At 38.1% G+C, this 13,372-nt stretch overlaps 1 protein-coding gene across 2 annotated transcripts; it reads right to left on the reverse strand.

Moving 5' to 3' along the window:
• Positions 1 to 1,704: 1,704 nt before the first annotated feature.
• On the reverse strand, positions 1,705 to 6,781 carry nabp1a (nucleic acid binding protein 1a). Of its 2 annotated transcripts, none has more exons than XM_079822013.1 (6): positions 5,771 to 6,781; positions 5,400 to 5,538; positions 5,089 to 5,160; positions 3,443 to 3,527; positions 3,077 to 3,137; positions 1,705 to 2,789 (listed from the first exon to the last, which is right to left on the reverse strand). In XM_079822013.1, the coding sequence occupies exons 1-6, from the start codon at positions 5,862 to 5,864 to the stop codon at positions 2,587 to 2,589; spliced, it is 654 nt and encodes a 217-aa protein (XP_079678139.1). In that variant the 5' UTR covers positions 5,865 to 6,781; the 3' UTR covers positions 1,705 to 2,586. The 2 variants fall into 2 exon arrangements, with proteins under 2 accessions (XP_079678139.1, XP_079678140.1); XM_079822014.1 differs by having other exon boundaries at positions 1,868 to 2,789; positions 3,095 to 3,137.
• Between the last annotated feature and the right edge of the window lie 6,591 nt (positions 6,782 to 13,372).

Raw genomic sequence — 13,372 nt, forward strand, 5'->3', positions numbered from 1 at the left:
TTTGATGCACAAAGTTGTTTTTATTGTCTCTAATAAAAAATATTTAATTTAAACCCATGAAAATGTAGACCCTCTTGTAAATAATAGTGAAAATCACTTTTTTAAAACTTCCATTATTGCCCCATAACAGATTTTGACTACATTTTGGGAATAGGTTTTGAAAAAATAGGATGAACATACTCCTCAAGCTTGGAGTAACTGTATTATTTTAAGTGCATCTTAAATGGGTAATATTTAATTGTGCTTTACTTTTTTTTTTTTTGTCATTTAGAGAATTATGGATGTCAGCGCTGGAACATTTAGTGCTTGAAGAAGGAACCTTCTATCTTAAATATCCTAGATTACATACTGTATGCGTTGAATGAGTATCAGAGTGAGCAAGTATACAGACAGCAACAGGAATTCTAATTTTACAAGTTCCTGCCCGAGATGAACAAGAATTTCGATTTCATGTTCTGAAATCAAGTTTGTGCTTGATTAGTCTGATGATAAAGCCTAAGCACAGGTTTCCGCATCTTATATGAAGCCTATGCCGCCTTTCTGGAAGATGAATATACTGTCAAACTGAGCTAGTCCAAATAGTGCTTCAAACAAGAATTTACACAAGATAATGTAGCCTCATATTAGCACTATCAAAAACAAAATTGTATAGGTTAGATACCAATGCTATAATGCATTGATGTCAGACATCTTTTAAGATAACGATGTTGCAAGTGCACATAAAAAAAAAAAGCATTGCACTGCATGATCGGTACGTTCATTAAATAAACTCGCCTACACACAACTACAAAAATAGTAACGCTCATTTTACACAAATAATCCAGCTATTTTGCCTAACAGTACACCCTCGGTTAATTTTCGTTTCTATGCATGCAAACTAACAACACAAAAACATCAGTATGAAAAGGATTACTAATACAATAACTTTTAAATGATGGTATTAGACCATGTCTTAAAACACAAAATCATATATTGCACAATGGTATGCATGGAATTCAACTGATATAGCATTGGCACTGGATGCAAAAACACTAACATACTGGCACAATGCATATACTGATATAACAGTTCTTCCAATAATAATAAAAAAAAGGTTGGTGCTTATCTAGACCAGTGTTTCTCATCTGGTGGGTCATGTGTTAGCTGGAAAGGATTTGCATGCAGGTTTGTTTATTCTATTCATCAGGAGCAGTTTCCATGTTTCATTAACAGTTTATGCTCACAGTTATGTGTCTGTAACCCCAAAATGCCACTTTGTTTTGTATATTTTTAAACGACTTTGGTGACTCATGCTAACTGCTATTTAATAGCCCTACCTAACAATGTTTATTCATCAGTATTAATAATATTCTTACAATTTATTTGTTAAGTAAAGCAGAACAGTACTTGTGTGTCAAACATTTTTGTGGAATACATTTGCTTTTTAGAAAGCAAATTCATTGTAATTTATACAGGCGCTATATATATATATATATATATATATATATATATATATATATAGTGTGCGTGTGTGTATGCATGTTTATGGATTAGGTCAAATTCCTAAAATATAAAAGTCACAGCTTGACTTTTGTGGGCCCCATGGCCAAACCAGTTGAGAATCACTTATCTAGACCACAAACTGGGAAAACTTTTAAATCTCCTCTCAGGGTCTAATTCATTAGCTTTCCTTACCAGAAGCATTACACACTCCGACCACGAAATCTGAAGATAAAGCAGCTTGTCATGTTAACAGGCAAGTAAGAAATTAATTAACACTTTGGCTATTTGTATTAGCTTCACTCATACAGCAAATGATAAAGTGTATTAGAACTATTGGACTAATAGAAACACATTTGACTGAATAAGAAAAGTATCCCTAAAATGTTATACATTTTATATATAACGTTAAATGTCTATAACAAAACAAACACAGTGGTGTTACAGTATATAAGAGTAAGCACAAGTTTTCAGTGAAGTCACATTGCACTATATAAAAGGCAACAATTTAAATGGCACTGAAAAGATCAAGTAGAACAATTACAACAATAACCACAGGTATTAATTTCCCAACATTTTGTTCATTTATTCCTAATTAAATAATCCTAACTGTCCAATCAAACTATCACCTTTCCTTTCACACGGTCACTTCTGGTATGTTTTTTTTTTTTTTGGCCAAAGAGGAGGGGGAAGAACCCACATAGTCAGTCACTGAAGTTCTTTCCCCAATTTGCAACAGCAGTTACTCATTCCTGAAGTCACATGACTATGCATTCACTATAAATTAGGAGAAGAAAGTGCATCGAGTGTTCAAGTAGGGTGTATAGTTTAACAACACATTTAGGGAAAGGAAATAACTGGTGGGCCACTGAACCGGCACTTAACGGGCAAAGAGGATGCCAACCTTTAACTGTAACAAGTTGAATTCTAACCTTTTGTGATAATCAAACTATGCAAATATTGGCAAGTGACAACACAAAAAGCACAGGTGGCAAAAAGTAGCACTAAACCTCGTATCTTTTGATTGGCAGTATTGTTTTATACTCTAAAGATGGTTTGTGGAAGGATTTAAGGGAGGAGAGGGAACATGGAAGTGGTTTTGCAGTCTCATCTCTTTGAAGCCCTTCTTGGGTCCCTGCCATTGCTTATGGTGACTGTGGGTTTAGGGAGAGCAGGGGGTCCCCCTGCAGTTACTGGGGGTGGTCCATTGCCTGAAACACGCCCATTTGGTCTTCCTGGAGCCCCAAAGTTGGGATCCCGAGGCACAGGTGCAGCACTGTTATTGGGAAATACTGGCCCAGTACCATTTCCTGTTGGGCAAACAATTAAAAAAAGGTGGCAGACTTAATCATGTCAGAGACATTCAAAATATACCGCATTGAGTGACCAGAAAAAAAAAAACTATTACTTGTGTCATTTAGCAGACACTTATCAAAAGCAACTTACAACAGGAGTGGGATCTCAGTAACTCCAATTTCGGAGACTGAACCTGCAACCTTCATTAGCAGATTCCAAACCATTAATCTACCACTACAAAATCAGCATCCGTCACCTTAGTAGGACCGATTATGTGAAGTACTTCGCCATATTTGCTCACCTGTCTGCACAGGAGTACCTGCATTTTGATTCGGTGGAGAATTTCCACGCTGTTCTTTACCCTATTGAGAGGACGAGAGAGAGAAGACACCATTGTGTTGACTTTAACCAAACCAGCAAAGCTCCGGTTATGTTCATTTTAATGGCTCGGTCTTTGAATGGGGCAAAAAAAAAAAATTATGCTTCTGCATAAATACTTCTACATTCCAAGGTATGTGTTCTAAATAAGGAACTTCAAAACAAGCCAATGTTTTTACACAATTAATGCAAATCTAGGCATGTAAATGATTGAACGGAAGTATATTCATCGAGGCGTCACACTGAGGTGCCATTTTGCATAAACATGAAGAACATTGATTGGACTCACCATCTTGTTCTGCTGGTTAGCTTGAGCTAGCACCTCTGGATTTGGCTCACTGAAATTAGGAACCTCGGAATACACCATACAGAACCTGCGAAAAGACAAGTGCACAATAAAGGCTGCTTCTAATGACTTCAACACATGCCACTGAAGTAAAACTTAATGGTCCTGGGTCTTACATTGCATTCAAGGTGTACATGTTTTAGTTCATACATTCTCTGAGAATTAAACCCATGACTTTGAGGCACGGGGAACATGTGATTGACGGCTGTGTCTTTTTTTTGTTGACAAAAACAATTTCTAGAGAGCAAGGTGGTCAATAATCCATATTATGCAAATATATTGTGATAATATATTAGTGACGTCCACTGAGATAACCGCTGACAAACGATGACTGAAATAACCAGTTTTCCCACACTTTTTGGCCCGTACGTTTGCTAGAATTCTTTTTGGTTAGTCATATCATTCTTCAGCAACCTCGCTCACAGAGCAATTTCCTGACAATAAAATGACTTAGAGCCAAGCATAAAAGACAAACGTACATTTCACTAGCTCAAAAGCCAATTCCCAGCAGATCCTGAAGACCTCGATTAGCTGGTTGGGTAATAAACGCTACAGGAAAGTTGCCCTCCATGAACAGTATTGGACATCCCTGCTATAGACATGTCCATTAACTTTCTAGGCTTGGAAAGAATAAAAATCCCAGGTTTTTCGCCATGGGAACCGTATATTAAAGTCCCTGTTAAGGCAATTCTGAGATTTGTTTCTAAAAACATTATAAATGTATTGCTGAAACACATTACAAAGACTGTTAACTATGTAGTACTGAATTCGGAAGTTAAAGACCGTTAAACAGTTTTTCACCGTTGCTGTGTTCAGGATTTTCCGGGCGGGGCTAAAACGGTGGCTCGATGATGCAGCCGAGCCTGGCTCCTCCCCTAACGTTACACGATCATAACGCATCCGTTCGCCCGCAGTTACTGTCAGTCCTGTTAGTAACTAGCCTACAACTTACAAAACAAAAACGATGATCAAGAAGAGGTGGATTAATTTTTGTGAACAGCCACCTTGATGGAGAGCTGAGGATCACCACCAACACCTGCCTCTGCAGTGACTTTACACCGGTTCGTTTTACAAACTTTCACCGGAGACAACTGGGATTCACTGACAATCCGCTGCAGAATGGGGCCGAACCGACGACCCGGCCTTCATCCTCCCGTTCCACCAACATTTGGTGCGTCGTGATCAGTACGTGAGTGTTGTCTTGTGAGCTACGGCAGCTTTCCCGCGAGTGGGCGAGGTTTCGGCGCCGACAGCGTTTGAGAGCAGAGAATGCTGCCCATTTTTTCAAGTTTTTGATAAACTATTTTATGTACTTAGCGGATTTTTTTGTGATTCAAATTTGGCTGGGTGGTTAAAAACAAATGCATCTGTGGTGTGAGAAACTACGAACACATGTTTAGTTTTGACTTTACAGGGACTTTTATAGACAGTTATTTTAGACAGTTACTGAACTCAAAACATTTGAATACAGCATCCATTCACGGCATCGTCTGTCAGTAGATTTTGGAACCGTCACATGAGGGCAAATTACCATGCTGATTAATCACATCAAGTTATATATTTTGACTGAGGCAATATGTAATACTCACTCTCCTATTTTTTGTAAGTCTCCTCCTCGTCCAGTGTACAGAGTAAGGCACCCCTTCCACATTGAAGCATAACTATCCAGACACAAAAATTATTTACAAGTTGAAACACGTCATCTGTACTTGAAGTACAATTTAAGAGCCTTAACACAAATGTTTATACGTTACTCTGCTCGTTTTTTATAGCACCTGGTTGCGATTGACATTCATTTCACATACAGTCTTAATACGGGCTTGGAGGATACTCAAAGCAGTTTAAATCAATTTTATATTTGATTGACATGTCTGAATAAAACACAGGAGGTGGCTCGTACCCTCTCGTAAGGCGGATGATGTCCCCAGGCTGGATGAGGCTGCCCAGTTCATCCCACACAGAGATGGCGATGCTGCCGCTCTTATCCGCCACTCTGCACGAGCGCACCTCGTGCCCGTCCTTTGTCTTCGTCACCCGACCTGCGCGTGCACAGCAAAGTTCAGTAAAAATTTCAACCGTTACAAAACTACTGAAAACACACAGACGATTGAGTTACACGAAGAGTGATGCGTGAAATCAAAGCTACAAGAACACGGCAAACAGACGTCGAGCGTAACGTTAGACATGTTATTCATAAATATTAGCTGTAAGAAATTAGCTCCGCTTGTGCTAATATACGGTCGTGAGGGGCACAGCAGTGAATCCACTTACCGATTTCCAAAACTATAAAGACGATATTAAGGTTTTTCGATCCGGCCTTTACATCTTTTATCAAGAGCACAGCTTCGTTGGAGATATTCGACATTTCTGAGAGCTGAGGTGAAGGCTAGCACACCGGCTAGCGAAACCACAGCTGTGTTGGAGGATTTCTTGATCTAAAGCTAAATCTGTACTCTGTGTGGGTTGTTGTATTTGCCAAATAAACCTTATTTGGCGAATAAACTTTGTATGCAACACCCTTTTAGATAGGCAGATGTGTTACTAGCGTAACATTTGAGGCAGTTTTTCACACTTGACCATCGAGCTAACGTTAAAGGAATGAAAGTAAAATCAGGAAATGTTTCCACCTACACGATTAAAAGTATTCGTATAAAAACCACTCAATTCGTTTTCCAGACAGATATTTTAGACTTCATCCTGCCCTAAACCTAAAAAACTACGACTCCAAGACTTGTCTCCAAGTCTGTCACCGCTCAAAATGTCTAGCATCCAGAATAATATACCGAGTCACGTTTTTGTAGTTAGCTTACACTATCAATACACGACGTCAAGTTAACACATAGCTGTTAAAATCTGTTTCTTTACACATATGCCGGTTATATTGCGGGTTGCGTTTAAAACCGTGTCAGTGAGTTCAGTCACAAACACTGCCGGTCAAACTGAACACCAACGCGTCTCTTCATGTCACCTTCCATTCGAAAATCATTCATCTGGCGTCTAATCGACATTTACGGTAAAATGCTAAAGCGACGAGACAGTCAATATAAAAACGGATGTCAGCCGAAAGAACTATAACTGCCTAACTTTAATGTGCGTTATGAGCAGTTCGAAACTTCCTGGTGGCCTTTTAAATTGTTATAACTATATTATGTTTTCTACTTGTGACGTACTGCAATCTTCCTAAGAAACAGAATAATAATAAAAAAACACTTTCGAAAAAGAGGGGAAATCTCTATTTCACAGTGCTATCTGCCTCTCCCTTGCTAACAAAGCGTCTGATCTGCACCAGTGTGTGGTCGGTTCTTTAAATTCTGCCGGATGTACCATCGCACTGTTTCGCGGGGGTGTTCACAGATGCGCTATTGTTGTTAAAATCACACATGCGATTTTAATACACGCACATTTGATTGAACAGACATTACAAATAATTCACTCAATGTTGTCCAGTATCATGAACATTGCACGGGAACGAAAGCTTGAGAGACCCAAGTGTTGGTTTTTACCGTGTTCTTGTTACATTGAGCTCAATCTGATTGGACACCGTGAAGAATGTGTCCACATGGGTAGGAAATAACCACACTCCATTTCCTTGTACGATTGTCGACGTTGTGTAATATGATTTGATTTCACGTTCCAAAATATTTCCTAAGGTATTTAGGTTGCATCATCACCTACCACAGTAATCCAACAGTGTTGGCAATAACAGTTGTTTTTAAAGTTTTGCTGTATTTATATATCGATGAAGAGTACGGTAGTTAAATATGCGCTGATGTTCACATCAAAGAAAATGCTAAAGGCTATGTAGACAAGTACATAACATGTTCGTTGTCATACCAAGTGCTCTGCTTTCGAATTAAAAATTGAGAACATGACCGGCTGACTAGCTAGCTAGAGATAAATTATATTTTTCTACACGTTAAAGTTCACATGTTGCTACATTGTTTGCATGGGTTAAGCAACAACAATTAACTGCAGTCTCGCGCAAGAAGAAAATTCGTCACGAACAGGATTCGAACCTGTGCGGGGAAACCCCATTGGATTTCGAGTCCAACGCCTTAACCTCTCGGCCACCGTGACGCCATTTTCTTTGGAGCACATAAAATATAAAAGCATAACGTGGACGTTTCAATTGCATATATTTTATTTATTAGCGCACGGTCTTCAAATAAACCTCCATGGTGTGCAAAAAAGCTATTAACGGTATTACAGATATAATGGAAAGCAGACGTACACTTGTTTTTATTGAATTAGAATACTATATAATACTATACACATTTTTTGCCAAATAGTGATCTGATTATGCTTTGAGTAACGAAATAACAGAATATTAATATTTGTTCAAGAACTAATGTTCGTTTTATGGGCTTAAAATCGCCAACAAGGCAAGTAGACGAAATCGTAAACTGACGGCATTTGGCCACACGGCGGAGACATCATCATCCATGACTAGAAAGTTCAGTTCCAAAAAGCAGCTAAGGTGGCTGAGAAGATAACAACAACAATAATACAGTAAATGTGAATGTGAATCCCTTGTTTGTTTTTTCCCTCCTTAACATTTTCATTTGAATGAAAATCTTAGCAATATTTTTTTCAAATGTATTATTTAAAAGTCGACAGATTTCTGCAATAATGGCAGTTACAAACATTACCACACCCTGTTAGAAACGCCCTTCAGCTCCACATTGTGAGATAAGACAAATTATTTCTGCATCTGCACATACCCTATAACCTGTATACCTTTTGTACAAAGTAATCTCTGTTAGGGAAGGAAAAAGCTCAGTGTAATGACTCTTCTCTTTATGGCACATATAATCACAGCTAGAATCTCCTCTTACATCTCATACCCCCTTACATATTTCACACTGTCATTCTTATCTGTTCCTCAATAATCCCTCAACTTGGAGATACAGGCTACATGTTACCCGACTCCTCAGTCTACCTGGGAGCACCCCCTGGTTTCAAAGGATTGCAAATGCAATGCAAATTTTTGTTCATTTACATTTATTCATTTTTAGGATTTAATCATTTATTTGTAATAAACATTTTAAGTGGCCCATTAAAAAGTATTATTTAGATGTTGAATTGTGTTTTTAAAACATACATGAGGTCATATTGTGCGGTCCAGTGGAGAGCGCCTTTCTGGAGATTCTGTTCATTTCTGAAGCTCATTCCGCTCAGCACCGCGCGCTCAACCCAGAACTCCCTTTGTGACATTCTGGATCAAATATAGGCTATCTGAAATGGGCTGCCCCAGACTAAAGTTTTTTTTTTCTTTCTTTTTTCTAGTAGTTGTTCATTTAAGGCGTTGTTCACGCAGCGCCGCCGCCTCCATGTCATTGTCTGTTATAGGCTATTTGCTTATTATTTATTAAATCCGTGCAATTTGGTTGATAAAATATTTATTAAAATTAAGATACAATTTATACAAAACGAAATTCAATTTAAGGCTTTCAACAAAACAAAACTTATTGCAGTGTTATTGAACTTATTGAAGACCCCCCCCCCCGTCTTCTGACATAGGCTATTATGCATCTTATGTGTCCTGTTCACTTTTCAACGTACATTTAATAAAAAAAATAACATTATAATATTTAAACTGAAACTAAATACGTGTTTTAATGGCTACAAGCAGTGTTGGGTGTAACTAGTATATAAGTAATTAGTTACTGTAATTTAATTACTTTTCCCTTGAAAAAGTAAAGAAAAGGGATCACTCTTATTTTTTCTGTAATTTAATTACAGTTACTTCTGATGTAATTGAACTAAATACAATTATATATAATACAATAATAGAATTAACATCAACATTTAAAGTCTAACTTTAAAATGAATGTTTTTATGTATCCTTCTAACATTTGTAATACTTTGGTCAGAATAATTGATGTAGTTTTATATTATTTATTTGAATGAATTAAAAGAACCGTTTCATGTCTATCCTTGAATCGCTTAACTAGTCGAGGTTGATATAGATTTGGGAAGTAGCCTAATTTGTAATAAGTTATTAAATACTTTTTGGAGAGAGTAATATTTGTAGCTACAGTAGGCTAATCTAATTACACTATTGAAGATGTAATTAGTAACTAGTAAGCATTACTTTTTTAGAGTAACTTACCCAACACTGGCTACAACAGTATAGTAGGCAACAGAGAAATGTCATATCGGAGCGGGATTTGAGCGCACGTCATTTTACCGGTCAGCGGTTGCTCACATGCTCTGGTAAGGTAGGCAGGTTTTTTGCGTCAATTTGTATTTCCTGTACCCCGCCCCCCCCCCCCCCCAAAAAAAAAAAAAAAAAAAGAAATCACAGCACAGGGCTCCAGAGTGCGACTAAATGGTCGCATTTTGCGACTAAAATTTGAGAGTGTGCGACTGAATTTTACATCCAGTCGCACATGTGCGACCAGTAAATTTGCCTGCTGTCGGTACTGAAGAAATTAAGAAAATACACTTACTAATTATAATTGACAGACGTTATGTCTGGCAAATTCTCTCTTTGCCAGCCGTTTCTATATGCGATAATATTAAACCATTTGTCCGTGATGCATTTTTGCCATTCGCAATCCAGAAGAGAGAGAAAGCGAGCGAGCTCACGTGGAGCTACGGCAAACACAACACGTCAGTCATCTTAATGACGATGGCCAATAACTAAACAAAAGTTTAGTCTGCTTAAACTTTAGGGATGTGCTGTGATATTAATCAAATTTTATTTTCGATTTTGGCTTCCAAGAATTATAAAAAGATGGTATGAGGTAAAACTATTCCTATAGCCGTGTTCGTCGAGCTCATCCTTCCCTTCACAGCCTTGCGCTGTCATTTCTCCCTAAACCTAAACTTAATGTCAGATTCAGTGATAGTTGTAAACTGCAGTCTCTACTGTTGCTAAACTGCGGGATGTGTTTGATAATAAAGAGCTATTAAATGCACAATAATCCGCGCAAGAGACGCTGTTTCCAACTTCAAGGCGGCTTATGTGTGTGTGCTGCGAAATGGACCGACTTGCACTTAATATTTTAGGCTTCGTGTGCGTGTCTAAACCATCAAATAAACAACAAATAGCCGGTGTCAAAATGACCGGATTGGAGAGTAGTTATTTTAACAGTTTATATCTTAAATGGGCGTAAATAGTTTGGAGAAATAGGAGAATATGATATTATTAGTTCTACATTCGATCGGTCTTAAAGGGGCCGCATCTAATAAACCTGCTGACGATTGATCCATTAATTCAAATCGAACAAAAGGCAAATAGAAAATATTCACATCTCTTGAATTAATAACTCAAGCTTTTATAAGCATTAATCTATCAATTTATACAGTGAAAACGATGCAGTGTTGTTTTACATTTCATTACTTTATTAGATTTCTTTGTAGGTTTGTTTTTTACTTTAATATTAATGTTAGCAGACCTTGCGAATGCCTTCACACTGGTCCATTTACAAATAGATGTTTTATATTTTTGTTCAAACTTTGCGGTTTCTTTTGCTATAGATATTTTACTTTTCAGATTATAAAGCCATGGTAATTATGTTCTTAATTATGTTTTTTTTTTAATAAAAAAAAAAAAAAAAAAAAGTATAATAAAAAGAACTGGTAAGAATACTGTTAAAGTACCGGATCGATAAGCAGTATCGGTAAGAGTAGTAATACCATTAAAACCTTAATGATACCGATCTCTATTAGTAATACAGTGGAAATTAGTAGATTTGGTTAGCATGTTGATTTACGGTGTGCGCCCCTAAAATTTCTGGTTGTGCCCCTAAAATTTTCAGTTGGGGGCCACTGTGCTCCTAGTGAAAAAAGTTAGTCTGGAGCCCTGCAGCACCCCCACCCTAAAACATCTTCCCACGCCCCTGCTGGGAGCCAGAGAGATTTTACTTGCCAAACTCACATGGATGTTTAGAACTAAACAGTGAAGTTTTCTGTCTAGAACGACTATTCATTTTACCACATATGACATTTACTAAGAGAAGAACACAGAACTCGAGACACTCAAAATCTTGATTTGCATTTCTAAGTTACATTAATAAATGCTTAAATGTTTTCTATATCAGTGTTCATTGTTGTTAACAAAATCCACAAAACTTAAACTAAGCTGGTCCTGAAGTTGTTTTATTGATGTTGAGCATCGCTGCCGTGGCGTGACGCAACACCAGCATGAGGTATTGTGTCCGAGAGGGGCCGTGAAGAGGCCTGCAGGCAGCACACCTGTAGAACATGCGGGTACTCCATACCTCAGCTAACCAGTGGAAACTATAGCCATCAATCCGTTCCCAGCTCTTCTTTTTCCAGTCAGTGGAAAATGAACTGCAGAGAAGCTATCCATCAGAACCAGGAATGCACCTTCTTCACCTGGTGTGTATATCAGAGATTGTGCGTGTACTGAATAGTTTAGTGAGCATGCGACTGTCCAGAAAAACGATTAAAAGCTTATGGTACCTGGGCGGGTGTTAAGCTTTAGTTAAGGGGCCTCATTTATAAAAAGTGCGTCACAGATTTGATCTTACAGCTAAAATCCATGGCAAAGTTCATATTTAATGGTCTTTGACGTGAAAAATGCTTACCGCCACGTCAGGGTATGAGCAGACGCACGCACTTATCCTGACGGATAAATGTCTGTCCCCCATTATTATTATGTGAAATAATGTAAAACAGAACGTGAGTTTCTCTTGAAGCCAATACGGAAGTGACTTAAACTGCAATTCATCGACTGGTCACTAGGGACAGGCTCCAGAAGGGAGCAGAATCTCATTGAGCCCATGTTAAAATGTTAAAACTTTACAGCAGAAAAAACTTTTACAGCCTGGTACAAATTGTGGTTTTGGACTATATAGCTAATTTTGCCCTTCATGACAAATGTGAGGGGGGTGAATTTTTTTATACCTCATTTGTTTACATTATATAAAGCCTTAAAGTTCTGCATAATTAAGGGCGTGGCCACTTTGAGTGACAGGTGGATAGCCATTTAACTGCTGTCTGTTAGTCATTGCGTCACCTCAGCTCCACCCACGTCCCGCCTTTTTGCCCATTTTCTGTTATCCGGGACGCGCTGCCAAGATGGCAACGGCCAGCTCTTCCCTACTTTACGCTTCAAAACCGCTCTTCAGAATCCTATGGGTGACGTCACGGACACTATGTCTATATTTTTTTACAGTCTATGGTTTCAACCAAACCGGAAAGAAAATGCATCTGCAGTCAATTGGATATACCTACAACCAATCAGAGCAATGTTGAGCGACACATAATTGTCAATAGAACTCAACTGCACACAAGCTGGAAGAAGTAGAAGAAATAATTTAAGGATACACGGAGTACTTACTAACACGTTCATCATTTTTGAGAGAAATAGTAAAATGCATACGAACAAGTTCTTAGTTTAGTAAAGGGATTCAACCCTAGCGCTCTTTGGTGGATTACGTTACTGTTGATCATCAGTCCATCATCGTATAAAGCCCGTTCTAACAATTTAATTAGTCCAAACAGCTCTGGTTCGAGCATAGGACAAAAGTCCAGAGGAAAAACTTAATCGAGGATGGTCACCCTGTCTGCAGAACATGCTGCTATAGGGGCAAACACTTAAAATCTGCCGAGTCGTTTTCGTGACCATCAACCACTACTTGTACAGTATAGCGTACGCAAGGCAAGTGGACTTTGACCTCAATACGTCTGGGAAATAATTAGACACAAAGTTTTGAGTTTAAATATTTTATCTCACTCACTTGAAAAGCTTCCAAGCTTCTTTAAAGCTTCCATGAAGAAAAGTTTGCAGCAAGTGGCTTTGAGCCAAAGACGAACGAACAAGTTCAGATAAGACTAGGGTGACATTTACAATGAATGTACTGTATATTCATTGTACACTTATCACACATATTTTCTTTA

The sequence above is a fragment of the Gobio gobio genome (genome assembly GCF_949357685.1).
Source record: "Gobio gobio genome assembly, chromosome: 7".
NCBI lineage: Eukaryota > Metazoa > Chordata > Actinopteri > Cypriniformes > Gobionidae > Gobio > Gobio gobio.

Excerpts from the sequence above, each read along its gene's own strand:
- nabp1a (XM_079822013.1), bottom strand. The coding sequence starts at position 5,864 with ATGTCGAATATCTCCAACGAAGCTGTGCTCTTGATAAAAGATGTAAAG. Across the intron at positions 5,161-5,399 it reads ATCATCCGCCTTACGAGAGG|TTATGCTTCAATGTGGAAGG; the intron begins GTACGAGCCACC and ends GTGTCTGGATAG. Across the intron at positions 3,528-5,088 it reads GACTTACAAAAAATAGGAGA|GTTCTGTATGGTGTATTCCG; the intron begins GTGAGTATTACA and ends GTCTTTTCGCAG.